Source organism: Tiliqua scincoides, chromosome 10 (genome assembly GCF_035046505.1).
Source record: "Tiliqua scincoides isolate rTilSci1 chromosome 10, rTilSci1.hap2, whole genome shotgun sequence".
Taxonomy (NCBI): Eukaryota; Metazoa; Chordata; class Lepidosauria; order Squamata; family Scincidae; genus Tiliqua; species Tiliqua scincoides.
Window position 1 is genome coordinate 25,717,730 of NC_089830.1, and position 25,440 is coordinate 25,743,169.

The 25,440-nt window shown below is 48.3% G+C and overlaps 1 protein-coding gene across 1 annotated transcript in view; it reads left to right on the forward strand.

Moving 5' to 3' along the window:
* The window catches only part of NKPD1 (NTPase KAP family P-loop domain containing 1), a 28,114-nt gene extending 5,436 nt beyond the window's left edge, over window positions 1-22,678 (forward strand). Inside the window, exons 2-5 of the mRNA XM_066638115.1 lie at window positions 10,475-10,649; window positions 18,194-18,263; window positions 19,110-19,267; window positions 21,018-22,678. Coding sequence (XP_066494212.1) covers window positions 10,475-10,649; window positions 18,194-18,263; window positions 19,110-19,267; window positions 21,018-22,678 — 2,064 coding nt within the window. The remainder of the gene's footprint in view (window positions 1-10,474; window positions 10,650-18,193; window positions 18,264-19,109; window positions 19,268-21,017) is intronic.
* The last annotated feature ends 2,762 nt before the right edge of the window (window positions 22,679-25,440 follow it).

The window sequence follows — 25,440 nt, forward strand, 5'->3', positions numbered from 1 at the left end:
TGAGTTGTGACACACAGTTTGAGAACGACAGTGCAACACAGCCAATGTCACAGGTTGCATGCCAACACAACCCAGAACCAAATTCTGGGTCACACACCATTTTACCTTGCAGCTTCCTGCCTTTGGCGGGCCCCAAATCCATTGTGGATGTCACAGTGGGTCACCAAGGTAAGGTGTCTGAGAAACCCTGTGTTATAGGATATGTACAGTATTCCTATTTCCATCAGAAGACACACTGAACCCATTCAATAAGGCTTGGGCTAGCACTATAAATTGTTCTCCAATGCACACCCACATTGCCCCAAACATTGCTTATGGGCATGATTAATCTGGATGGATCAGGGATCATCTAGATCCACATATCCAATTTTAGGAAGGACTAATGACAATTTCCCCCCATGTGTACTGAAATGTATATGAAAGCTCGAAATAACTGAAGAGGTTTGGAAGCTTTGCAAACACTTTTGGAAATAACTGGATAGTTTTGCAACCAAATCCCGCTAGCTCCGTGTCCTGCTTATCAGGCCAAAGCAGAGGCAGCAACAAGAATCCACCCCCACATTCCTCCTCCGCTCCATGAACCCGCCCCAAGAAAACAGGTCAGGGGAGGTTTGAGGGCGCCTCTGTAATCCTCCGCACTAAGAGGAGGGGTGGAGGTGGTGAATCAGGAATGTTCCCCAACCGCCTCCTGCCTTCAAAAGAGTCTGGAATGATCCCGAGGGGGAAACCACAGTGATTTTCTCTTGGAAGTGGAAGCACATCTAGGACGGAGAACTTCACTGGCCTTATGGTTTGGGTAGTGAAGCTCCAATGGGTAGATAAGAATTGGAGACCCTGAGAACTCCTGGCTCAGCTCCCTCCCAAAGGCTTCCTATGTGACCTGGGGTAAGTCTGTTTATCTTCTTGATCTTTAGCCTGTAAGATGGAGACTTAGACAGCTCATGAATCCACAACACAGATCAGCTATTTGGGTACCTATGGGTGATGACTTACCAAGGATCTAACCACTAGGTATTTACATCACAGAGGACCTCTCATGGACTATTAACACCAGCATGTTGATTTAAAAAAAAAGGCACAAAAGCAGTTATATTTTCTGAGGAAGCTCGGGAGGTTAAATTTGTCACAGCAGCTGCTTGTGTCTTACTGTCATTGCACCATTGAGAGTGTCCTAACCTATGATATCTTGGTGTGGTACGGAAATTGCTCTGCAGGGGACAAAAAAGCTTCATCTACCAGCTTTGGAGGACATCTATACATCTTGCTGTCTGCAGAAGTCACATAGTATTCTGAGAGACCCCTTCCATCCAGCTCATAAGTTCTTTGAACTGTTGCCTTCGGGTAGATGATACAGAACTATTAGAGCAGCACCACGCAATTCCTGAACAGTTTCTATCCCACAGCCATAATTACGTTGAATAAGGCGATATAGTTGCTCCTGGGCTATACTGTTTTATGATGCATGTTGTGTAGAATGTGTGGCTGAGTGTGCAGAGTGTGATTGTTGGAATTGTAGTATATATTTATGCTTGTATCTCAAAGGTGCATAAATTTCGTTGTGCTGTAGCACAATAAAGTCACTACTACTACTACTACTACTACTACTACTACTACTACTACTACTACTACTAACCACTTGGTATGTCTGGGGTGGCCTCACACCAATAGTGTGGGTTAGATGCTCCAACATCAGGGTGCAGATCTGGGGTTTCCACTCCAGAGCAGCCCCCTGCCCTGATAGCAAAAGAGATAATCAAGGAAATGTTGAGTTTATTACATTTTCACCACTATAGAGGTGCACCGATTGAATGCCAGGCCTGTCACCCAAATGGCCCCGACAAGGGTGTAAGGTGCTGTTTTCCATGTTGTCCTGGCAAACAGGGAGGAGGATTTTTACCGCCCCTCTGCTCCTGATCAGAAATGTGGGGCAGCAGCTCAGGAAGGGTAAAATTCTCCTCTCATCCCTTGGAGGGACGACAGAGAGGAGCATCTCACACGCAGGGTGCTAATCTAATCCTTGGTAAAAGGTCAACTCTGTTTACTGAGTTATATATGATCACAAGTTCAGGATGTTCACCCCAGGAGGCTGTTCTGTGATTTGGGGGGGGGGGGAATGGAGTGATTAGGCCAGGCTCGGTTATGTCAGTTTGAAAGGAAGCAGGGTGGCATCGCACCCCATCTCACGGCGCTTTAAGCGCTGAACGGGAGGCATTTTTGGACATTTATCTAAGCCTTCAAATCATGTCTGAAAGGGGAAATACCTGTTAAAGCATGGCACTATTTTTCAGGGCATTGGTCTCTTAGGTACAGAATGAAATGATGTTATGGAACAGGCGGGACAGGATTTGGGGTGAAAGACCAAGTGAGTGAAAGATCATGAGGAAGGTGATCCGTCGGTTTAAAAGAATAGAGAGAGAATTACTGATAGTTGCTTGTGTGTAGGAGGAGGACCGCAAGATATGGTGTTGGATCAAAACCCTTCTTACCTAGGTGCTGTCTTCTAAGGGGGGGGGAGGTATGATTTTTTATTATTCCCTCTCTCCAGCCTGCGGTGCCATTTGGTTCCTGAGGATCCAATTGTCAGGCACAGATTTTTTTTCAGGGAGGGGGGGGGATACAAGGAGTTGGACAAGGAAGGGGGTGTCACTGAAAACTGCAGACTCTTCCTCTTGTAAGGGAAAGATGCAAGTCAGAATGTAGACCTGCGTCTCTACCAGGTCGGGCTGCTGGAGCCATTCATGGTCTTTCACCGAAACAAAACCCCAAATTCCTACACCGAGAAAATCTATGGGATAGGGTGGAATTTACAAGTATCCCAGCCCTGGAGTGAAAGGCTAGTCTTTCACCCCACCTAGACACAGGCTGAGCAGAACAGGACCAGTTCCCCTGCTATGAATCAGAATTTAGGGGGTCTCGGGACATAAAAGCGGCTTCCGGCTCTCCGTCCTTGGCAAATGTTTCCCCCCCCCTACACCTCTCATGGGACGGACTCATGGGATGAGGAGCTAGACATGGTCAGGAGGCATAGAAAGTGTGCTATAATTTTTAACTCCCTCCCTCTGCACAACACCCTACATGGGTAGTGTAAGCATCTTACCAAGGTCATTCAGTTCCCAACTATTCCCGGCAATTTCCTTTCCCTTCCTCACACAAGGCCATTAAGGCTGCAGTCCTATGCATGCTTACCTAAGGGTGGGGTCCGTTGAACTCAGTGGGACTTACTTCTGAGTAGACATGTATAGATTGGAGCTGTAAGTAAAGCAAGGCCAGATGTACAGCGGTCAGCTGGAGATGGATGCCGATTCCTGTGGACTCCAGACCAAACTTGGGGAGTTGGCAACCCATGTCACTGGGTTAACAAACCAGCGATGCACCAAGGACACAACCCCCTTTGGCTCATCATTTTGCTTTGATTTAGCCGGTTCTTGGAAAATGCCATAATAATATATAAAACACACAAAAAAACCACCTGTTGCCTACAAGGCATATCTATACCCCCAGTTTATTTTTATTTATTTTTTTCATTTTTATACCGCCCTTCCTCCAAAGAGCTCAGGGTGGTGTACACAGTTGCTCCCCTCCTTTTGACCTCACAACAACCCTGTGAGGTAGATGAGGCTGAGAGAAAGTGACTGGCCCAAGGTCACCCAGGAAGCTTTGTGGCTGAGGGGGGATTCGAACCTGGATCTTCCCGGTGTAAGTCCACCACCCCAACTGAGCAGTTGTGCTCTCATAGAACGATCACAAACATTCCAGCTGATGAAAGGAAAACTTTTCAACAGTAGAGTATTTCCAGACAGTGCAATTGGGGGGGGGGGGGGGAGAAATTGGATGAAAGATCTAGAACAGAGGTGTCAAACTCGTTTCATACAGAGGGCCGAATAGCATTCATGATGCCTGCTGAGGGCCGGAAGTGATGTCATTAGGCGGGAAGTGATGTCATCAAATAGGTCATAACCAAAAATAAGCATTTTTTCTCACTTTAGCTGCCATGGCAGAAGAGAAAATATGCAAATCTTGATCATATTTTGAGATACGGGAGAGCTCAATTCGGCAGTAACTCCTCAGCACTGCTCAGCAGCTGAGACCCTGAGGGCCGGATAAAAAGTTTCCGCAGGATGCGTCCGGCCCCCGGGTCTTACGTTTGACACCCCTGATCTAGAAACATGTGGAGTCATGCCATATTGACAGGGCGGAACAGACAAGGATCTTCTTTCCCACTTAAAAGCTTAAGTATGTCTACCTCTGTTGTCTTATTGTGGACACTTTTGACACAGGAAAAAAAAAAACTATATTGGTACATCCTGTGGCTACTAGTCAAGTACGGTGTGCTTCTTCTGCTCCCTCAAAACAACCACAGGTGGGTGGCTATTGAACCCTACTTCCCCCTCACCAGAATGGGACGGCAACAATTCAGCAGGTGAAGTTTTCCTGGCATAGAGGTGCCATGGTGGGGGAGGTGTTACCTGTTGCATTTTTGCCCACCTGACAGCTGTTAGGTGCTGTCGGGGCCCAGCCCGAACAGCAGGTAAGTCTGGTCCGTGACTCGATCCCTTAGAATGAGATACGGAAATAGACCAATATCTGGGAATTGTACAGAATTCTTTGTTCCAACCATGGCAGCAGAGGGAGAAAGACGGGGCTGGGGAAGGATATAATGGCAGGAAGTTCCTCTGCAGTCGATAGCCATAATCCTCATAATGAGCATCTTGGCATCACATACTGACCCTTAAAGCCTAGTTAATGCCTGTGCCATTCAGCATGAGTCATGCCCTGCTTTCCACAACTTCCTGGCCTTGAAGAAGTGTGGCAGCCCCATCCTGGCAAGTGTTGCTCTGCCCCGGCTGCAACACTTCCAGCTGGGATAATGACACCGTTTGTAGCACAAGCTGGGACCTGCCCCAGGTGCTCACTGAGATGTTCCTGCAGAGTAATTTCCCCCTCCTCCTTTACTTCCTTGGGACAGTAAAGGAGCATCTGAAAGAGCCTTGCTTCCTCCATCGTTCCCAACATCCTGTTCCAAACAGACCAACCATAATTTTTTTAATGGGATTTTTCAGGGTTGGCCCAAGATGTGCCAGCAACTGAGGTGAAGTGCCAAATACTGTCCCATCCCCCCCATCACTCCTCCTCTCACTCGCTGGATTTGAAAAGGGGGACAGAGCACATAAGTAGAGGAGAAGAGAGCGGTGGGCTAGAGTGTCTGTGAAATCAGAGACACTCTAGCCCGCCACTCTCCTCTCCTCCACATGTCCTTGTCTGCCTGCCTCCCACTCCCCGCCTGCCCACCCCGGGGCCGCCCACGGCCCACCCTTCCCCCGCCCCAGAACACCTCCCTCCTGACTCCTCCCTGCCCATCTCAGAGCCTTGCATCAGCCAAGCTTGGCCCATGCAAGGCTTGGTCCCTCCATCAGTGTGGAGGCTGAATGCAGCCACCGCAGGCCAGCGCACCAGCCTGACTGACTCATGAGGAGCCACAAATGTGTCTTAAGGCATGTTTGCAACCCTCCTGGGCTGGTGCAAGGGACTTGCGCTGGCCCAAGGGTACCTCAGGATTGCACCTCAGTCAGTCTTGTACGTGGACTGCCCTGATAGAGCACAGATCTTGCATGCGGAAGGTCCTGGGTTCCGTCTGACATCTCCAATCGAAAAGGCAGGTACCAAGGAAAGATTTTGCCTCCGACTCTGGGTAGCTGCTGCTGTCACCCACGGTGCTGTACCTTTTGCTGAAAAGCATGGCCATGGTGTCCCCCTCAGGACACCCCCCCCCCCCCGGTTGAAGTGTGCCCCCCCATTGAGGAACAAACTGGCCCAGGACTAGACCCTCTGGCAGACGTGGTCCCCACAGGGATATCCTCTTCCATTTTCAACTTCCACCGAAAGAGCTCAGCATCTACCTTGTGTCTCCAGAGGACAGACATGCTGTCAGCTTCCTACCCCAACTGCGCATGTAATTAAATAATTCTCAACATACAAAGGGACCTATACTTATTTTGGGGCAGGTCTGTAACAATTCCCACACCACTCAGGCACCAGCAGAGCAACAATGCAGGGACAGGACGGGCCTGTGTCCAGCCAGTTGCCCAAGTCAGAAGGAGGTGACACCACTACCGTCTTCGGGCACTTGGTTGCCACTTGTCTCCTTCCCCCCCCCCCCAGAAGAAAGCACCCCAGTCAAGTGAGAGGGAAGCGGCATCACCTCCTCCTGACTCAGGCTATCAGCTGTGGGTAGCTTTGTTCCCCTGTAAGAGGAGACAATGGCAGCAGTGGGGTGACCGGTTGGTGAGGACCGGCCTCTCCATGAGTTCAACTGAGCTGGCAGCCTCAGGTTGCAGGCTGGCAGGAGAACCACCCACCCTCATCTCCCCCAATCCACCTCCTCCCCCAAGCTTCCTGAATTTGAAAAGGAAGAAGGGAATAGAGCAGTGTGGAGGAGAAGAGAGGAATGGACCAGAGTGTCATTTTTGTCCATCTTAAGATGCCCAGATCCTGTTCGCTCCTGTGTTATTGATAGCAGCTAGCCTGGGAGGCTAAGATCTCCTTTTACCACTGGAGGGGGGGGGGGTCTTCCACTGACTCTTATTCATGCCCCCCCTCTCCAAACAGGCCCCTGGCCACTGTTTACTGTGCAAATGAAAACCTCTTCATTTGGGAAGGTCTTTTATGTCTTGGTGATTTCAAGGCTGTTGCTTACCTCTGCGTCCTGTCTATTCCTCCTCAGCTGAACACATTAAAGGTGCATTTGTAACTAAGCAGCTCTCCACAAACTTCCAAGGTCTGAGGAGGAAGCCAAGCCTAGGAAGAAGAGCCACATTTGTGAAACAGGGAGGAAGACACTTCCAGGCGCTCACGGGCTTTGTCCATAACTAGGCCAGGTTTGAGCTCAGTTTGCCACCAGCTCATGTCATGAAGTACACTGTCACATGCTTTCCTGTGGCCCAGGTATATCTCATCTTCTCACCCCATCTTGCTATATATACAGTGATCCAAGTTGGTCTTGTGGGCTACGTGTCCTAATTTACCTGGCATTTCTATCCCACTGGTTGCCATTGGCTCTTTTCCGGACTGCGTGTACCTTGAAAATGAATGAAAGACATTGAACGAATTGGAGAGCTAATATTTACATAACTGAACACATAACTGGGGAGGATAAGAACATAAGAACAGCCCCACTGGATCAGGCCATAGACCCATCTAGTCCAGCTTCCTGTATCTCACAGTGGCCCACCAAATGCCCCAGGGAGCACACCAGATAACAAGAGACCTCATCCTGGTGCCCTCCCTTGCATCTGGCATTCTGACATAACCCATTTCTAAAATCAGGAGGTTGCGCATACACATCATGGCTTGTACCCCGTAATGGATTTTTCCTCCAGAAACTTGTCCAATCCCCTTTTAAAGGCGTCCAGGCTAGACGCCATCACCACATCCTGTGGCAAGGAGTTCCACAGACCGACCACACGCTGAGTAAAGAAATATTTTCTTTTGTCTGTTCTAACTCTCCCAACACTCAATTTTAGTGGATGTCCCCTGGTTTCTCTGTTGCTTTATTTTTAATATTTTTTCTCCCAGTTAAAAAAATATTTGGGGCTCCGTTTGTGAACTGAATCCAATATCGGTTTTGGATTTCAGGGCTCACAGATGTAAATCTGTAAGAAAATACCATTTGCAACTTTTTCTCACTCACTGGAGATTTTCAAGTAGAGGTTCAACTCGCACCTGCTCTGGAATAATTTTCTGCTGTAGGCAGCGGGTTGGACTAGATGACCTTGTGGATCCCTTCCTTGAGTAAACCCCAGGGCTAATGGATATCCCAAAGATGCTCAAATGAGCACCATGAATGTGCATGTTCATCTCTTTGAAAACCGTGTGTGCCTGCTGTGTAGCAGAGAAGTGAAAGCTGCTATGCTACAGGGGTAGGACACCAGATTGCACACACCCCCCACTTAATGGGCAGGAAGGCTGCCAATGGTAGCAGCTAATGGGCAGCGCCTTCCGCCCTTTCCACCCTTGCGTGCTCTAGCTGGTAACATGGAGTACCTTAGGCACATTGGCAGGGCTTTGCCTTTGCAGCTGCAGTGTTTTGCAGGGTCCCGGGTTCACAACCAAGGTCTGCAGAATCTTTGAGATATAAATAAAATTTATTGTCGACTTTCTACAGTGGTAGAAGGGAAAGCAAACAAAAATGCATGCTTAAAAAGTGCATGTGAGCACTGGTGTAGCTAGAGGGGGGGTGGGACACTACATTTTGAAGGGAGCCTCCCCGCAGCATGCAAGTGGCCCCCCCTTGGGAGCCATTCACCTCTAGTTTTGCCCCCCCCCAAAAAAATGGCTCCAAAGGGGAAGAGAGGAGCTGCTTGCACGCTGCGATGAGGCTCCCTGCAAAACTTAGTGCCCTGCCCCCCTCTAGCTACGCCAGTGTATGTGAGTTAATGGACCAAATTGATCTAACCACATTTTCAAATCAAATTGCACACAAGACTAGAGTGATTCCTTGAGTGTGGGGGGCCCTTAGGCGTGGGAACAATGGGTCTAGTTGGCTTAATGCTGGCCCTGCATATTGGCTTCTAGTGGGGCTGGAGGTGCCTAACTGGACTCCTCCCCTCCCCCCACCAGAGGTCAATAGGAGCCCTATAGGACCCTTGGAAGAATCCCACTGACTCCTGCAGGAATGATAGTAGCAGCTTCAAAGTTGTTTAATGGTGAAGGAAAGTCACTCTGTACATGCTCATAAGTACCTTCATCATTGAACGAGATTTGTAAAGCATGGGGCCAAAAGGATTAAACTGGTGCAACTGGAAGAGAAGAGATGGACCTCAAGGAGGCAGTCTTGCCCATTTGTATACTTGGCTCAGGTTCAACCAGGCTCTGCCCATACATTTGGCTCCACCCCAACTTATCATATATGACCACAAACCAGAGGGGGAAAAAACCCAGATGAGTGGGAGAGGGGGGATTTGCTGCATGGGTAACAGCCTATCCTCCATACCTACTTTACCCAGGCTTCGCGCTCTGGAGAGGACACTGTTCCAGAACCACCATTCAGAGCGTGACACCATAGTCTTTCGAGACTGAAGGATGCCAACAACGGGTGGAGTCCAAATTTCTTATGCCATACACATGGGGAGGGTTTAGGGCCTCCTATAGGCCCTATATTGCTACCTATAGTCACTTATAAATACAATCAATCAATTTTTTTTAATGGCTAAATTTTAAAAATTTTTAATTTTTTTTTAATGGCTAAAAGTTGGGGGATTGAGTCAGGTTTTCCATAGGAACTAATGGGAAATTGAGCCTCTTTGCCTTGAAGGCACCCCCCCCCCAAGAAGTTTCAAAGTTATGTGCTCTACAAGGGCTGTGTGGGGAGCATCGACTCCATCCTGGAATTGCCAGTTTCCATCCTGGCTCCAGAGACCTGCCAACTTCCACCCTAACCTTCCAGATTGTAGCCTAGAGCTTCTTCCTCTTGGCCCTCTCCAAGAGCTTGCATTTTTTTTTACCCAAAGCTGACAGTCCTGGCAGTAAATCCAGGCCAGGCAGTAGCTCCTGGCAGTTACTCCAGGCTCCTTGGAATAGGGGTGGTGACCACCCTCCCTCAAAGAGCCACTCTGCCTCCACAGACCTCTTTCCTCCTTGGTCTCATCCTTTCAATATAATCCAAAGCCCACTTACCCCAGTGATGGTTGGGCCCAAGGACGTCCAGGGATGTTAGTCCCTTTTCGCTCATCTTGCCTGAGCTGGACTTTGAGTGATCCAGGTGGCCACTCTTCCCCGGAGAAGAGGAGGAACAGATCCAGGTCCAGCCTTCCAGTTGCTAATCCCAGCTTTAATTGATGGCTGTGATCACACTCAGCTTTGTAAAGCTCTCCAGGCGCACCTGTTTCCAAATCCATGCCCAACAATTGTTTCCATTTGCTCTGAAGGGAAAGCACCTCTGCATTGAGATCTCATCATACATTTTTTGGAGTCAAGGTGATCTCTGGCTTGAATGGCATGAAGAGAGCAGGGGTGTCCTTCTCTTGAGCTGGCTCAGCCTGCTTTCCTGACAGCCTGCTCTCCAGCCTTTGGTCGACACCCATTCCATACATGCCCTTTAGAGTCACCCTCTTTCACAAGTGCCTGAAAAATTTGTATTGCTAATTAATTCTGCTATTATGCAATGTCAGATTAAAACTTGTTTTAATTGGCCACACCTTCCGTATATTTTTTTTAACTTTTAATTCCAGTACACGGCTTGCTGGCTTGCTTTCATTTCTCTTTCTTAGGCAGAAGCAACCTGAGCAAAAGGTATCCACTCCCACCTCATCTGGATCTTCAGAAGTGGTTTTCTAAAAGCAAACTGGAAATCAAGCTGACATCAGGGTTGTGATTCCCACTCACCCGTCTGCCGGCTTGAATTACAAACTGAAAACGCTCAAAGGAAGTTGAGGTGTCAGATGGAACAGGTGATCACTTGTCTTTTTTTCTCTCCTAGGGTCCTATTTACCTGGGGCCTCTTGTCGACAGCCCCCCAGCACCGGTGCTGATGTGTTCCAATAATGAGGAGGTTGCAAGATTACATCCCTGCGAGGAAAGTCATGAAGCGGGACATGCGTGCCCCCAAGCTGGAGCCCACTCTGCGAACATGGACTCCTCTTCCATCAAAAACGGTAGGGTTCCTTGTGGGTTTATGACACCTGTATGGGGGGGGGTGAGAGAAGGTTCAGTTCAAATGTTGCATCAAAACTTCTGTAGGAAACACAGTTTTTTAGAAATTTAATGCAAAAAATACACACCAGACAAATAATATACAACACCCAGCCCTAAATTTTTTTTAAAAAAATCCCCAAGTAGAAAATGTTTCCAGCTTATCAGCACAGAGGCAAGAACTGAGTAAGAACTATTTTCAAATTATTTTCTCTGATGATTATAAATTCAGGTATCACGAATGCCTCTGTTCTTATTGTTTCACAGCAAAACTAAACGGCTAAACTCGACTGTGTTTAGATCTCTGACAACAGTCTTCTAAGCAAAGACTGGACAAAGAATTGCATTCCCAGGTCTGGAATTCCAAAATTTTTTTTTTAAAAAAAATCTCTTTTCAAGGGGAGGTTAACTGTAATTGACATGCAATTGACAAGCAGTTCAGTTCAACTCTAGGGGATTAGCTGGAAGCTAATGGCATCTGTCTTTCCAAGTGTGTTCCAGTAAGTAGGAAGAGGAGGAATTGATTCTTCCTTTCCAAATATACATGAATGTCGACCTAAGATCAGATGTCAGCTCTTTTTAATCCATCCGCTACTTGAAAGCTTCTCTTTGTTTTCCGATCTGAAACCTTTCCGAGAACTATTTATCAGCGAATTTCCTACGATTGCTTTACAATGCAGCTTGGAATTTCCTGCAGTTCTCTGGTAATATTTTCTTCAGCTTGGCAGGAATATCATACCATTGAGATGTTTTTAAAAACAATTCTACATAATTCTCTGTGATGTGGATAAGAGAAAAGCAGACTGATTTTTACTAGCAGAATGTCATGACTGTGCTGAGTTTCTTGATCCCAAGTCCATTTCCCATTTCCTCTTGGATTATTTTCATAAGGAAAGATTCTCAGTAAGGAATTTTAGTTTCCCCAAAAGCAAAAAGCATAACCTTCTTTTTGTTGTAGTGGGTTTTTTTTTTTTTTTTTGGTTTGGTTTTGTCTTTGGGGGTGGGGGGTTTCCACTTCCTCACAAATGTCCTTCTTCCTGGGCAACAGCAAAAATCTCCAGCTTCTGTCTTCTCTATGCATTGGGTTGCCAACACCTGCTGAAGCTGTTCCTGAAGATTAATTTTTTCCTAGCATGTTGTAATGTTGGAAATTTTGGCTGACCTGTCGAAATCTCCAGGATTGCTTTCAGTTGTCACTTGGAGATCAATGCTGATTCCTGGAGAATGTAGGCCAATCCTGGAGGCTTGGCAACCCTGTTTATTGGCTGTGTATCCTCCCCCCCAATGTTCCTTCAAGCATGTAATGTTTTGAATCAGTGTCCAGGTCTACCCATTGTAAGTATAGACGCTGGGAGCCCAGGTCTTCCCATTCTAAGTATAGGCACAAGGAGCCCAGGTCTCCCATTGTAAGTATAGGTGCTGGGATCCCAGGTCCACCCATTCTAAGTATGGGCGCGAGGAGACCAGGTCTGCCCATTGTAGGTATAGGCACGAGGAGCCCAGGTCTACCCATTCTAAGCATAGGTGCTAAGAGCCCAGGTCTACCCATTCTAAATATGGGCTCTAAGAGCCCAGGTCCACCCATTCTAAGTATAGGCGGCGGGAGCCCAGGTCTACCCATTGTAAGTATGGGCGCGAGGAGCCCAGGTCTGCCCATTGTAGGTATAGGCACGAGGAGCCCAGGTCTACCCATTCTAAGCATAGGTGCTAAGAGCCCAGGTCTACCCATTCTAAATATGGGCTCTAAGAGCCCAGGTCTACCCATTCTAAGTATAGGTGCCAGGAGCCCAGGTCGGTCCTTCAACCTAGGGGTTGTGACCCCAATGGGGTTTAAGTTCTTTTCCAGGACACACACACACAAAAAAAAAAGAACGTCATGGAAAAATAGAACATCTGGTCTCCCTGGGTAGAATCAACAGTGGGTCCCCAATCTCATACTTTATTTCTTATGTATTAGGGTCATGGCATGGAAAAAGGTTGAAGACCACTACTTGAAATAGTAGCCAGCAGCTACAGCCACCAAAGGGAGCATACAGTAGACAGTGCCTCTCGAATGAACAAATAATGTCTTGGGTGGAGGTGGTTTTGTCCATCCCAAGAGGATGTTGACAACTTTATGTGGAATTCTACTGATCTTTGTGTAGCGTTTTGGAGCGAGGAATCTTCGGTGTGGAGACACACAGGCTCTGAATCCTCAGGCGTCTGTGTTTTACTTGCAAATGCCTTGGAAGCGCATCCCAGTGTAACCCAACCTCATGAGGTTGTTATTGACATGCTGACTTACTCAGCGGAGCAACACTGCTGAGTCAAGAGTCTCTCATGATTCAGACTCTTCCCTTCCCGTCAATGCTGAGGTCAACCTCTGTCTTGAAAACAGAGAGACAGCTGGTGCTTGGATGGCTCACTTACTCTCTCTGTCATGACTGTAAACGTTTCATGGACCAAGTCTGACCATGCAGCAGAATCAAGTAGCAAGGCAAGGCTCTTCCTGGACCGTATTGCTTCAAGCTGCACATGGGGAAGTGGCATGTTTAAATCATTCCCTCATTTTTAAATCACTTGCATACAGAAAACTAGACTCTCAGGAAATGGCATTCATCTTTTCCCTGACATGCTATTTTTCTATATGCAGGGAGAGGGGTTGATAGTGAGCATCCCAACATAGATGAGTGTGTGGGTGGGTGGATGCTCAAGCACCTGATATGGTAAGAGCTTTAGTGCTGGACTCTGCTGAATGTGTCTGTCCTCCCCCCCCCCCCATACACAGTGGTGTCTCTAGTGTGCATCAGCCAGTGCAGGAGGCGAGCACGTCACCCCTATGATGGATCTCCTTCCATGCAGTGGGCAGGGCAATGCCCTAGACATTGGGTGTGGGGATGCATCATCGCCCCGCCCCTGCTGGTTTTTTGGCTATAACTTTTGATAGAATAGAGATATTTCAACGCAGTTTGGCTCATTGCATTCCACGTGAAATGACACATCAATTGATATATAACACGATGGTATTATTCAAAAATACCATTTTAAAAAATCTTGGCAAGTAGTGGTGTCACCCCCTACTCACCCCCTACATCACCTGGGGCAGCCCGCACCCCTCCACAGCAATGCCGCTGCCCATCTAGCAGCATAACCTAGCCTGTAGGCCAACAGGGTCAGCTGAGGAACTGGCCACAGATTGGTCTCCGAGAGTGGTCACTTCATGCCACTGACAGTTGTGTGTTTGGCAAAGCTTCCTCTGGCATGCAGCTATGGGAAGGAGTGGACTTAGCGCCCCACAAAGTGTATGCTTTACACCAGGGGTGCCCAAACCCCGGCCCAGAGGCCACTTGCAGCCCTCAAGGCCTCTCAATGCGGCCCTCAGGGAGCCCCCAGTCTCCAATGAGCCTCTGGCCCTCCAGAGATTTGTTGAAGCCCGCACTGGCCCAACGCAACTGCTCTCAGTGTGAGGGCCTCTCGTGTGAGCTGTGGGATGAGAGCTCCCTCCACTGCTTGCTCTTTCACATCTGTGATGCAGCAGCAGCAGCAAAGGAAAGGCCAGCCTTGCTTGGTGCAAGGCCTTTTATAGGCGTATAGGCATTGAGCTATTGCAAGATGCCTTCATTCATTCATTCATATAAGTTCATCTTTAATATATTCATTTATGTAAACTTATGTAAATTTATTCAAATTTTAAATGTAAATTAATCCTTTTTTTCCCCGGCCCCCGACACAGTGTCAGAGAGCCGATGTGGCCCTCCTGCCAAAATCTTTGGACACCCCTGCTTTACACTGAGGGGGAAAAAACTATCCCAGACTGAAAGAGGTCAGCACAGGGCCTACTGTCTCAAGGCTACGATTAAAAACTTCTCTCCTGAAAAAGGGAGGGGGGCATAATTGCAAACTTGGAGTCGATGTGGGTTACATGAGAACTGCTGGAAGGACAGAGTTCCAGCAAGGATCTTTGGTTTCTTCAGGCAGCTTAGATCTTGCAAAGCTCATCTTCTTTGCCAACAGCATTGAAGAAACTTAGGACCCAGTCCTATCCAATTCTCCAGTGCCGGTGCAGCCGGTGCAGTGGCGCATGTGCTGCATCCTATGGTGGGAAGGCCAGTCACAGAGGCCTCCTAAAGGTAAGGGAACATTTGTTCTCTTGTGGCTGCACCAGTGCTGGAAAAATGGAATAGGATCGGGACCTAAATTATGCAAGCAAGAGTATAGCATTTTTGGCAAAACTGAACAGAAAGCAAACTGCAGAACAGGAGGTGAAATCACCCCAGGTGAGCAGATGCCCCAAGGTGATTGGTAGGAAAAGAGGCCTGGCTTTCAGGCAAATAAAAGTAGGGGTCCAAACCCCCTTTGTCCAGGATGACCCTGTTGGGATTGCTCATTCATAGGCTTCACTGGAAGCCCTCCTGGGGCTAACCTTCGAACATAAAAAGAGCCCAGCTAGATCAGGCCAAAGGTCATAAGAACATAAGAACAGCCCCACTGGATCAGGCCATAGGCCCATCTAGTCCAGCTTCCTGTATCTCACAGCGGCCCACCAAATGCCCCAGGGAGCACACCAGATAACAAGAGACCTCGTCCTGGTGCTCTCCCCTACATCTGGCATTCTGACTTAACCCATTCCTAAAATCAGGAGGTTGCGCATACACATCATGGCTTGTACCCCATAATGGATTTTTCCTCCAGAAACTCGTCCAATCCTCTTTTAAAGGCGTCTAGGCTAGACGCCAGCACCACATCCTGTGGCAAGGAGTTCCACAGACTGACCACGCGCTGAGTAAAGAAATATTTTCTTTTGTCTGTCCTAACCCGCCCAACACTCAATTTTAGTGGATGTCCCCTGGTTCTGGTATTATGTGAGAGTGTAAAGAGCATCTCCCTATCCACTCTGTCCATCCCCTGCATAATTTTGTATGTCTCAATCATGTCCCCCCTCAAGCGTCTCTTTTCTAGGCTGAAGAGGCCCAAACGCCGTAGCCTTTCCTCATAAGGAAGGTGCCCCAGCCCCGTAATCAGCTTAGTCGCTCTCTTTTGCACCTTTTCCATTTCCACTATGTCTTTTTTGAGATGCGGCGACCAGAACTGGACACAATACTCCAGGTGTGGCCTTACCATCGATTTGTACAACGGCATTATAATATTAGCCGTTTTGTTCTCAATACCCTTCCTAATGATCCCAAGCATAGAATTGGCCTTCTTCACTGCCGCCGCACATTGGGTCGACACTTTCATCGACCTGTCCACCACCACCCCAAGATCTCTCTCCTGATCTGTCACAGACAGCTCAGAACCCATCAGCCTATATCTAAAGTTTTGATTTTTTGCCCCAATGTGCATGACTTTACACTTACTGACATTGAAGCGCATCTGCCATTTTGCTGCCCATTCTGCCAGTCTGGAGAGATCCTTCTGGAGCTCCTCACAATCACTTCTGGTCTTTACCACTCGGAAAAGTTTGGTGTCGTCTGCAAACTTAGCCACTTCACTGCTCAACCCTGTCTCCAGGTCATTTATGAAGAGGTTGAAAAGCACCGGTCCCAGGACAGATCCTTGGGGCACACCGCTTTTCACCTCTCTCCATTGTGAAAATTGCCCATTGACACCCACTCTCTGCTTCCTGGCCTCCAACCAGTTCTCAATCCACGAGAGGACCTGTCCTCTAATTCCCTGACTGTGGAGTTTTTTCAGTAGCCTTTGGTGAAGGACCGTGTCAAATGCCTTCTGAAAGTCCAGATATATAATGTCCACGGGTTCTCCTGCATCTACATGCCTGTTGACCTTTTCAAAGAATTCTATAAGGTTTGTGAGGCAAGACTTACCCTTACAGAAGCCATGCTGACTCTCCCTCAGCAAGGCCTGTTCGTCTATGTGTTTTGAGATCCTATCTTTGATGAGGCATTCCACCATCTTACCCGGTATGGATGTTAGGCTGACCGGCCTATAGTTTCCCGGGTCCCCCCTCTTTCCCTTTTTAAAAATAGGCGTGACATTTGCTATCCTCCAATCTTCTGGTACCGTGGCTGTTTTGAGGGACAAGTTGCATACCTTAGTCAAGAGATCTGCAACTTCATTCTTCAATTCCTTAATAACCCTTGGGTGTATGCCATCAGGGCCCGGTGACTTATTGATCTTTAATTTATCAATGAGGTCTGAAACATCTTCTCTTTTAACCTCTATCTGACTTAACTCCTCGGTTAGGAGGGGCCGTTCGGGCAGCGGTATCTGCCCGAGGTCTTCTGCCGTGAAGACAGATGCAAAGAACTCATTTAATTTCTCTGCCATCTCTAAGTCTCCTTTTATCTCCCCTTTCCCTCCCTCACCATCCAGAGGGCCAACCGCTTCTCTGGCGGGTTTCCTGCTTCTAACATATTTGAAGAAGCTTTTATTATTCCCCTTAATGTTGCTGGCCATGCGTTCCTCATAATCTCGCTTGGCCTCCCCTATCACCTTCTTACATTTCTTTTGCCACAGTTTATGTTCCTTTTTATTCTCTTCATTAGGGCAAGACTTCCATTTACGGAAGGAAGCTTCCTTGCCCTTCACAGCCTCTCTAACTTGGCTGGTTAGCCATGCGGGCACTCTCCTGGATTTAGTGGAACCCTTCTTTCTTTGCGGTATACACCTCTGCTGGGCCTCTATTACTGTTGTTTTAAGCAGCCTCCATGCACTCTGGAGAGACTGGACTCTTTTTACCCTCCCTTTCAACCTCCTTCTAACCAGCCTCCTCATTTGAGGGAAGTCCGCCCGTCGGAAGTCAAGGGTTTTTGTTAGAGATTTGCCTGGTATTCTTCCCCCAACGTGCACATCAAAACGGATCGCAGCATGATCACTGTTCCCCAATGGCTCAGTAACGTTTACATCTCTAACCAGGTCCTGCGTACCGCACAAAATTAAATCCAGAGTCACCTGTCCTCTGGTGGGCTCCTTGACTAGCTGATCTAAGCCACAGTCATTTAGCATGTCAAGAAATCCGGTTTCCTTATCGTGACCAGAACACAAATTGACCCAGTCAATATGAGGATAATTGAAGTCCCCCATGATTACAACCCTGTCCTTCCTTGTCACATCTGGTCCAACTTCCTGTATCTCACAGTGGCCCACCAGATGCCTCGGGGAGCACATCGGACAATAAGAGACCTGCATCCTGGTGCCCTCCAGTGTATCTGGCATTCAGAGGTAACCTACTGCACATGCCCGATCTTGTCTGATCTCGGAAGCTAAGCAGGGTCAGGCCTGGTTAGTACTTGGATGGGAGACCGCTTGGGAATACTGGGCGCTGTAGGCTTATACCATAGTCTTTCGAGACTGAAGGTTGCCAACCACTTCTAAAATCAGGAAGTTGCACATACCATGGCTTGTAACCTGCGATAGACTTTTCCTCCATCAATCTGTCCAATCCCCTTTGAAAGGCATCTAGGCCAGCTGCCATCACCACATCTTGTGGCAAGAAATTCCACAGACTAATAAGGACACAGGAACCTTGGATTCCTCTCCCCTCTGAAGCCTTTTGTGCCCCCTTCAGGCTCCTGCACTGAACAGGGACGCAAACCCAGTTGTGCTGGTGAAACCAGCTCAGCAACAGACGGATGCACGTAAATATTTATATTTAAGAGGGTCACCGTCCTGCCAAGCTCTTGGCTTCCACAACACGCCCCAGGCATGAATACCGCAGGCACATTATGCAAAGTTCCACCCACTTGATTTTGAGGCCCGGGAAACTGGCACAAACTGGCCTGGGCAGGACTGGGTGTAATCAGCACTCAAGCCCAATTAATGTAATCATTCCTTGTTGTCAACTTTTAATAAAAGGACCTGAGGCAAAGGACAAGTCCCAAGCGTGCCTTGCTGTTGGATAGCTTTTATAGTCCCACCTTGGTTAGGCACAGAGGAACATACAAGAAGCCACAGTGGAAAATTAGAACTCTGGGAAATAGGGAACTCTGTTTTCCCAAGGCAAATGGCCTTCAGCATCACTTCCTAGCTGTGGCCGCACCACAAAGGGTGTCAGCCCAGCCAACGCAACCTGGTGGGGCAGTGGATCACACCCATCCTCCCTCTGCATTTTGATTCCTGTATGTCTTGCTTTGTGGTTTGTTTTCAGTGACATCAGCTGTGTTGACAATGCCACACTGTGTTTATCCCTTCAGTTGTGTTTGTTTTGGCAATGGTGTTGACAATGCAAGTAAGCTGTGCAAGAGCTCAGCTGCCAGATAAAACCAGGGCACCTGGCCAGAAGTCCAGGCCATACCCAGAAGTTTACCTCTGTGTGAGAAGTAGCACCTTTGATGGGAGAGGATTTTCATGGAGCAAATGGCGCAAGGGGGAAAAGATGACCCCAGCATCTGATTGGATCCTGCCCCCCACCCCAGTGGGAAAAACCAAAGGGAGAGCCAATCACAGCTCTTTCACGCATCACAAGCCTGGCCCTAAATTTACAGGTGCTTATTATTTTTCTCCTCTCCAGATCTCATGACCGAAGATGACATCTATTGCTGCTCTCTTTCCAAGACCCTCTGCCACACCTCCACACCAGTCACTGTGGGCTTCTACTCACCCTGTGGAACCCGGCTCCAGTCTCTGATCGACCATATTGCAAGTCAGTGCTTTCAGACACATAATTGATACTGCAGTGAGGTTTGTCCAAAATCCCTTGGAGAGCCATGTTTGGACATAGAGCGTGAGGACAGGGGGTCTGGGTTCCTTCCCTTTCGTTATATTAAATAATGCAGGGTAGTTCTTTCTTCAGGGATCTCAGGTTGGCAAACACCCCTCCCTTATCCTCACAACCCTGTGAGGTAGGGCAGATTAGAGGAAGTGGTCATCCCACAACCAACCCATTAGCTTCATGGCTGAACTGGGAATGGGATCCAGGTCTCAGATGTTGCAGTCTGACATTCTCTCCGCACTGGTTACACCGCACTGCAGTGGCGTAGCTAATGAACGTGTAGCCCGGTGCAGAGCTCAAAATGATGCTTTGGAAGTGATGTCTCAACCAGAAGTGATGTCACACCTGGGCTTTTTAAAAAGTGCAAATAGGGGGAAACCTGCCTCCTCTCCCTAGCAGTTCACCACCCACTTGATCTGCCACCTCCCCCCAGCCAGTGGCATAGCTAAGGCATCTATCTGCTCCGTGGGATCAAAGAAGATTTTGTAACCCTCCTCCATGACAAAATCTATTTTAATTACATAAATAAAAAATGTGCCCCTTATTGATTAGAGACACTGTGCTGGGATGAAGAGGGAGGGTTATTTTCTCCCTGCTAAATATAAGAGGAGCACCACTTGAAAAAGTGCCTCTTTACCAGTTAGCAGGAGTAATTGTATTACAATACATGGAAATGAGAGCAGACTCATATTGACACCTTATTGGTTCCATGCTTTATCATAATAGCATCTCATTGACTTTCAGAAAAATCATTCTCATAGGTCAGTTTCGAGTTCAGAAAATCCACTTTTTGTTCCTTAAGGCAGTTGTCTTTTTTTTCCTAGTTAATTGGCCATACCTTTTGAGGGAATAAAGATATTCAAATGAGGTTTGCTTCATTGCATTCTGCATTAAATTACCTTTCCAGTGATATATAACATGATGGTATTATTCACACATACCAAGATTTTCACAATTTTGGCCACTAGAGTCAAGCTCAGCTTGTTGCCCCCCTATAGCTTGTTGCCCAGTGCGACTGCTACCCCCTGCACCCCCTTAGCTATGCCACTGCTGCGCTGGTTCTTGCTGTGAAATTCGCCCCTAATCTTACGGGGATCCTCGTGGGGCTGGGACACAATATATGTCGATCCAAGATTCTTGAAATCAATAGGACCTGTTTCACCCATTTGGTGGACGAGTTCATATAGGATGATAATGATGATGGAAGTAATCAGGACCAAGGATTTTGGCATTTCAAGACTAGAGTGGGGGTCCTAAGTTTCCCTTTTGGAGGGCGGTTTTAAGGCAGTGTTTCACACACATTTAGCACCGGGACCCACTTTTTAGAATGTCCTGTCAGGACCCACCGGAAGTGATGTCATGGCCGGAAGTAACATCATCAGGTAGGACATTTTTCAACAATCCTAGGCTGCAATCCTACCCTCACTTACCCAGGTCTCATTAACTATCATTGTTAAAACAATATACATAGCTTGTTAAAAGTACAGACCTGTGACATTTCCCCAAATGCAGTCACACACCTGGTAGCATCAAGTCTAATATAATAAAAATAAAATAGTGAAATGAATGGGGACCCACCTGAAATTGGCTCGCGACCCACAGTTTGAGAAACATTGTTTTAAGGTATAAGCAGGAGGGCTACAGCTGTGATAGGTGATGTCTGTATGCTCCATATCTGCAGGATGCATGCACAAGGAATCCATCCGGAGAGAGGAAAGCGAGTACAGAAGGACTCACCAAAGGCCACGACGACCAGAGGGCTGGAACTACTTCACTCTCCTGTGGTACCTGGTCTTCTACGAGCCAGTCATCACAGAGGTCCACCTCCGGAGAAAGAACATTGACTTTATCTTCATAAGATTCAGTGCCTGGGAGTATGCAGGCAGTGACAAGCTGTGGGCCGGGCTGGTCATGACCTTGTGTGACCACATCCGCCAGTACTTTGGGCCTCTCCCGTTGAGCTTCTACCACGTGGTTGGGAGCAAGCCACGGTTTGCCTCTGGGTTCAGCCAGAAAGAGTGGCGGGTCAAGAAGAAAGCTTGTTGTACGGCTGGGGGATTTGCAAGCGCCTTGTTAGCTGGCGTGGGGCTGGCCACGACCGCGTTCCTCGTGCCGGGAATACGAGATGGCAGTGTCTTAAAAGTCATTGGCACCACTCTTGCTACTGTGTCTGGCTCCGGGGCACTCCTGGCGATCGCACCGGTGATTAAGCACTTGATCATCAGCCAGAAAAAGAAGATTGAGAGCATGACCAACGACGAGAAGTTCACAAGCCATTTGGGCTTCATGTGTGCGGTGAAGAAAGAGATTGAAATCCTCACCAACTTTGTTTATTACATGGAGATCTTTGAGCGGCGGAGGCTCAGAATCGTCTTTGAGATCACCAGCTTGGACATGTGCTACCCGGAAAGGGTCGTTGGGGTGCTGAACGCCATCAACACCTTGCTTTCGGACACCAACGCCCCTTTCATCTTCATCCTGGTGGTAGACCCATGCATCATTGTCTCTTGCTTGGAGCAAGCATCCTGCATGAAGGGAATGGCCGACAATGGCTACCTCTACCTCAACCGCACCGTGACGCTGCCTTTCTCCATCCCGGAAATTGGCATCCGGTCAAAGGTGCGTTTTTTGCACGAGACGTTCCAAAGCCGGGAAGACCTGATGTACAACATCATCACACGGAACATGGAGCAGGACTCCAGGAAGACAAAAAGGAGCAACGCAGCGGCCGTGACGGACATAGAATCGCCCCTCGAAATGGACCAGCATCAGATAGACGCACAGGCCGTGCAGTATATCCACGAAGCTTTCCACTGCTTGCACAACGAGAGTGACAATCTCTACAAGTACATCCCGGACAGCATCGTGCAGATGAAAAGGATCGTCAACACCATCCCCGTCACCATCCGGCTCATGACTCAGCAACCCCTCTTGAGGCACAGCATCTGCCCCCGGTCCGTGGCGGGCTGGGTGGTCTTGGCCAATCAGTGGCCTTGCCGCCTGAGCTGGATTCTGCAGTGCACGAGCGACAGGCTGCAAAGCCGGCCAACCAGCGATTACGAGAGCCAGTCGATGTGGCAGGTCTTCACCGAGAACTGCAAGAACCTCTACGCCCAGCACACGGACCTCAAGAACATCATGGCCTTGGATGGCGACCCGGAGCTCTTTGAGAAGTTTCTGTCCAACGACTTCCCCTTCACCGTGCAGGACGGTGAGAAGTACTTGAAGTACACCGTCAACCTGGACCACTCCATCAGGCACCGGATGGGCCTCTTGCGGGCACTCGCGACCCTGGACAAGGACTACTCCAAAGAGAAGGCTAAACCAGAAAGAATGGCTTAAGGCTGCGGTTTTCAGATTGAGTTGCAGGGAACCCCTTGGAGGCTTATCGGGAACAATGAGATCAGATCAGTGGGACAAGCTTGTCTGCTGCGACCTGCTTGCCTCTCTAGTGCAGGGCTGGGGATATTCTGGGGCACCTTCTCGGTTCAGCACAGGGTGTTGGGGAGCCCCTAGACCGGCCTGTCTAACCCCCACACATGAGCTGAGTAGGTGCCTCGAACATTCCCACTCTCACAAGAGCTTTGCAAGAGTCACATTCACACATTCCCCTGAAGCCTGGAACATTTGAAAGCCACTCTCCCCCCCCCCCCCAAGATTAGGAGCATGTGCCAATATGCTCGCATGAGGCTAAGGTTTTGTGCCAGACTGGGCATTCTGAAGTGTGGTGCTGGAAAAACTTTGAACCGTCACTTGTGAACACTGGTGAACATGGGAGAGAATATGGAAGAGAAAGTGCACTGCAGTCAATCTAAGCTTTATATTTGTGTTACGAGTCAATTGAATATTTCAATATTTACTTGGGAGGCAAGCAACAGAGAAATGGGTGGTGGTGGTGGTGGAGAAAGTATCTTCTGAAAACATCCTAGTAGGCACAGAAATCAGTTCCCCAATAATCCGTATTAATTTTTTTTTAAATCCAGTTTCTAGTCCTTATGGTAACACAACCGTGCTTGCAAATGTATGGGCAACACTTACTAAAATCTCAGGAACTAGGTTGTCTGTTTGGTTTGAGAGAGGGGTTAGTGCCCAATATAGCTCATTTCCCTATGACTAAATAGTGTGTGTGTGGGGGGGGGGGGATTATGGAAAATCACCTAGTATATCTGCACAATATATACAGGTTGCAGAATTTGGGTTGCCACAAGTCCCTGAAGCAAGCTGCCCCCCTCCCCAACACTTGTCATCAAGGGACAATAATACAGGACTGATGTACCAACTGTAAGGGTGACAATGTACCCAAAGCACTTTCAAACACTCCAGTTGGCTCTGTAAATGCACCTTCCTTAAGAGAAAAGGTGCCTCATGGGGCACCTTCCTTATGAGGAAAGGCTACGGCGTTTGGGCCTCTTCAGCCTAGAAAAGAGACGCCTGAGGGGGGACATGATTGAGACACAAAATTATGCAGGGGATGGACAGAGTGGATAGGGAGATGCTCTTTACACTCTCACATAACACCAGAACCAGAGGACATCCACTAAAATTGAGTGCTGGGAGAGTTAGAACAGACAAAAGAAAATATTTCTTTACTCAGCGTGTGGTTGGTCTGTGGAACTCCTTGCCACAGGATGTGGTGATGACATCTAGCCTGGACGCCTTTAAAAGGGGATTGGACAAGTTTCTGGAGGAAAAATCCATTACGGGGTACAAACCATGATGTGTATGCGCAACCTCCTGATTTTAGAAATGGGTTATGTCAGAATGCCAGATGCAAGGGAGGGCACCAGGATGAAGTCTCCTGTTATCTGGTGTGCTCCCTGGGGCATTTGGTGGGCCGCTGTGAGATATAGGAAGCTGGACTAGATGGGCCTATGGCCTGATCCAGTGGGGCTGTTCTTATGTTCTTAAATGTGATGGAATCTTTCTGTCCTTAAGAAAGTGTGTCAAAAAGGCTTCAGCCATTCGGATAGATTGGGGGGGGGGAGCCATAAGGGCTGCAATCCTATAAGCAGTTCTCTGGCAGTGAGCCCCACTAAACGCAGTGTGACTTACTTCTGGGTAGACCTGCTGAGATCCTGTAAGAGATCTTTGCTGTGACAATTTATGGGCCACCTCAAACTTGTATTGTTTTCATGGGCTGACAAATGAGGCTCACCTTGGCAGGATGTGGTTTTGGCACCAGGGGAAGGTAGCCACTGGGCTGAACTGGTCACTGAGATTCCTCCCCCCCCCCCCCAGTTCATGGCAGGCTACCTGGATCAGAGCAAAATGGTAGCCAGACTATCAGGTTTTCATTACCTTGAATTGCTTTGCTGAGTTCAGTCTCCACTCGATATACTCCAGTTGCTGCCAAATTAGCGATGATGCAGCAGGTCTATGATTTGGGGTGGTGCCACTGTGTCAGGAGAGGGGAGCAAGCTGTGGGGCTCTGGGAATGACCAGCACCCATTCACTAACATGGGAGAAAGCAAAGGCATCTATAGAGAAGAGAGGGGATGAAACTTGGCCCCTGCCTGTGGTGAAAATGGTCTGGGAAGCAGGATGGGAAGCAGGTGTTGCACACGCTCCAAGCTATTGCCTTTGTCCCACAGAACTGAATGGGAGCCATTGAGAACTGAGCCAGTCCCACCTGCATGAGGGGGTCTCCATTTTGTCTCTTGACATGCAGGTAGAATGTGACAGGAAGCTGGAAAGCAGCTTGCCTATATAGGTCAACGTGTGCAATAGTTGCGTGTTCAAGAGCAGTGTGTGAAACCCCACCACAAGGGGCATTGTGTGCTTCATTTATTGCTCTCTCAAGGTCGAATAAAGGACATTCCAAACAACTGTTCAGAGTTTCCCCATCATGTCTTTCACCAACCAGCTCACATCAACAAAGCATCGTCTTGTTCTGCAAAAGAAGACCGTTTCAATATGAACAGCCAGGCCCCAACAAAACCAGTTTGTCACTGGTCTTGGCGCAGGAAGGAAGTTGTAGCTGCTAGTTTGTGGGCCCCTACAATGGTTTGGGTTACAGCCTCTTAGGGTGGAAGGGGAGGTCCCCTCTGCTCCTGAAGATGCACAAGTACCCCAGGACGTGAGTCTAGAGAGGGACTAGAGCTCCG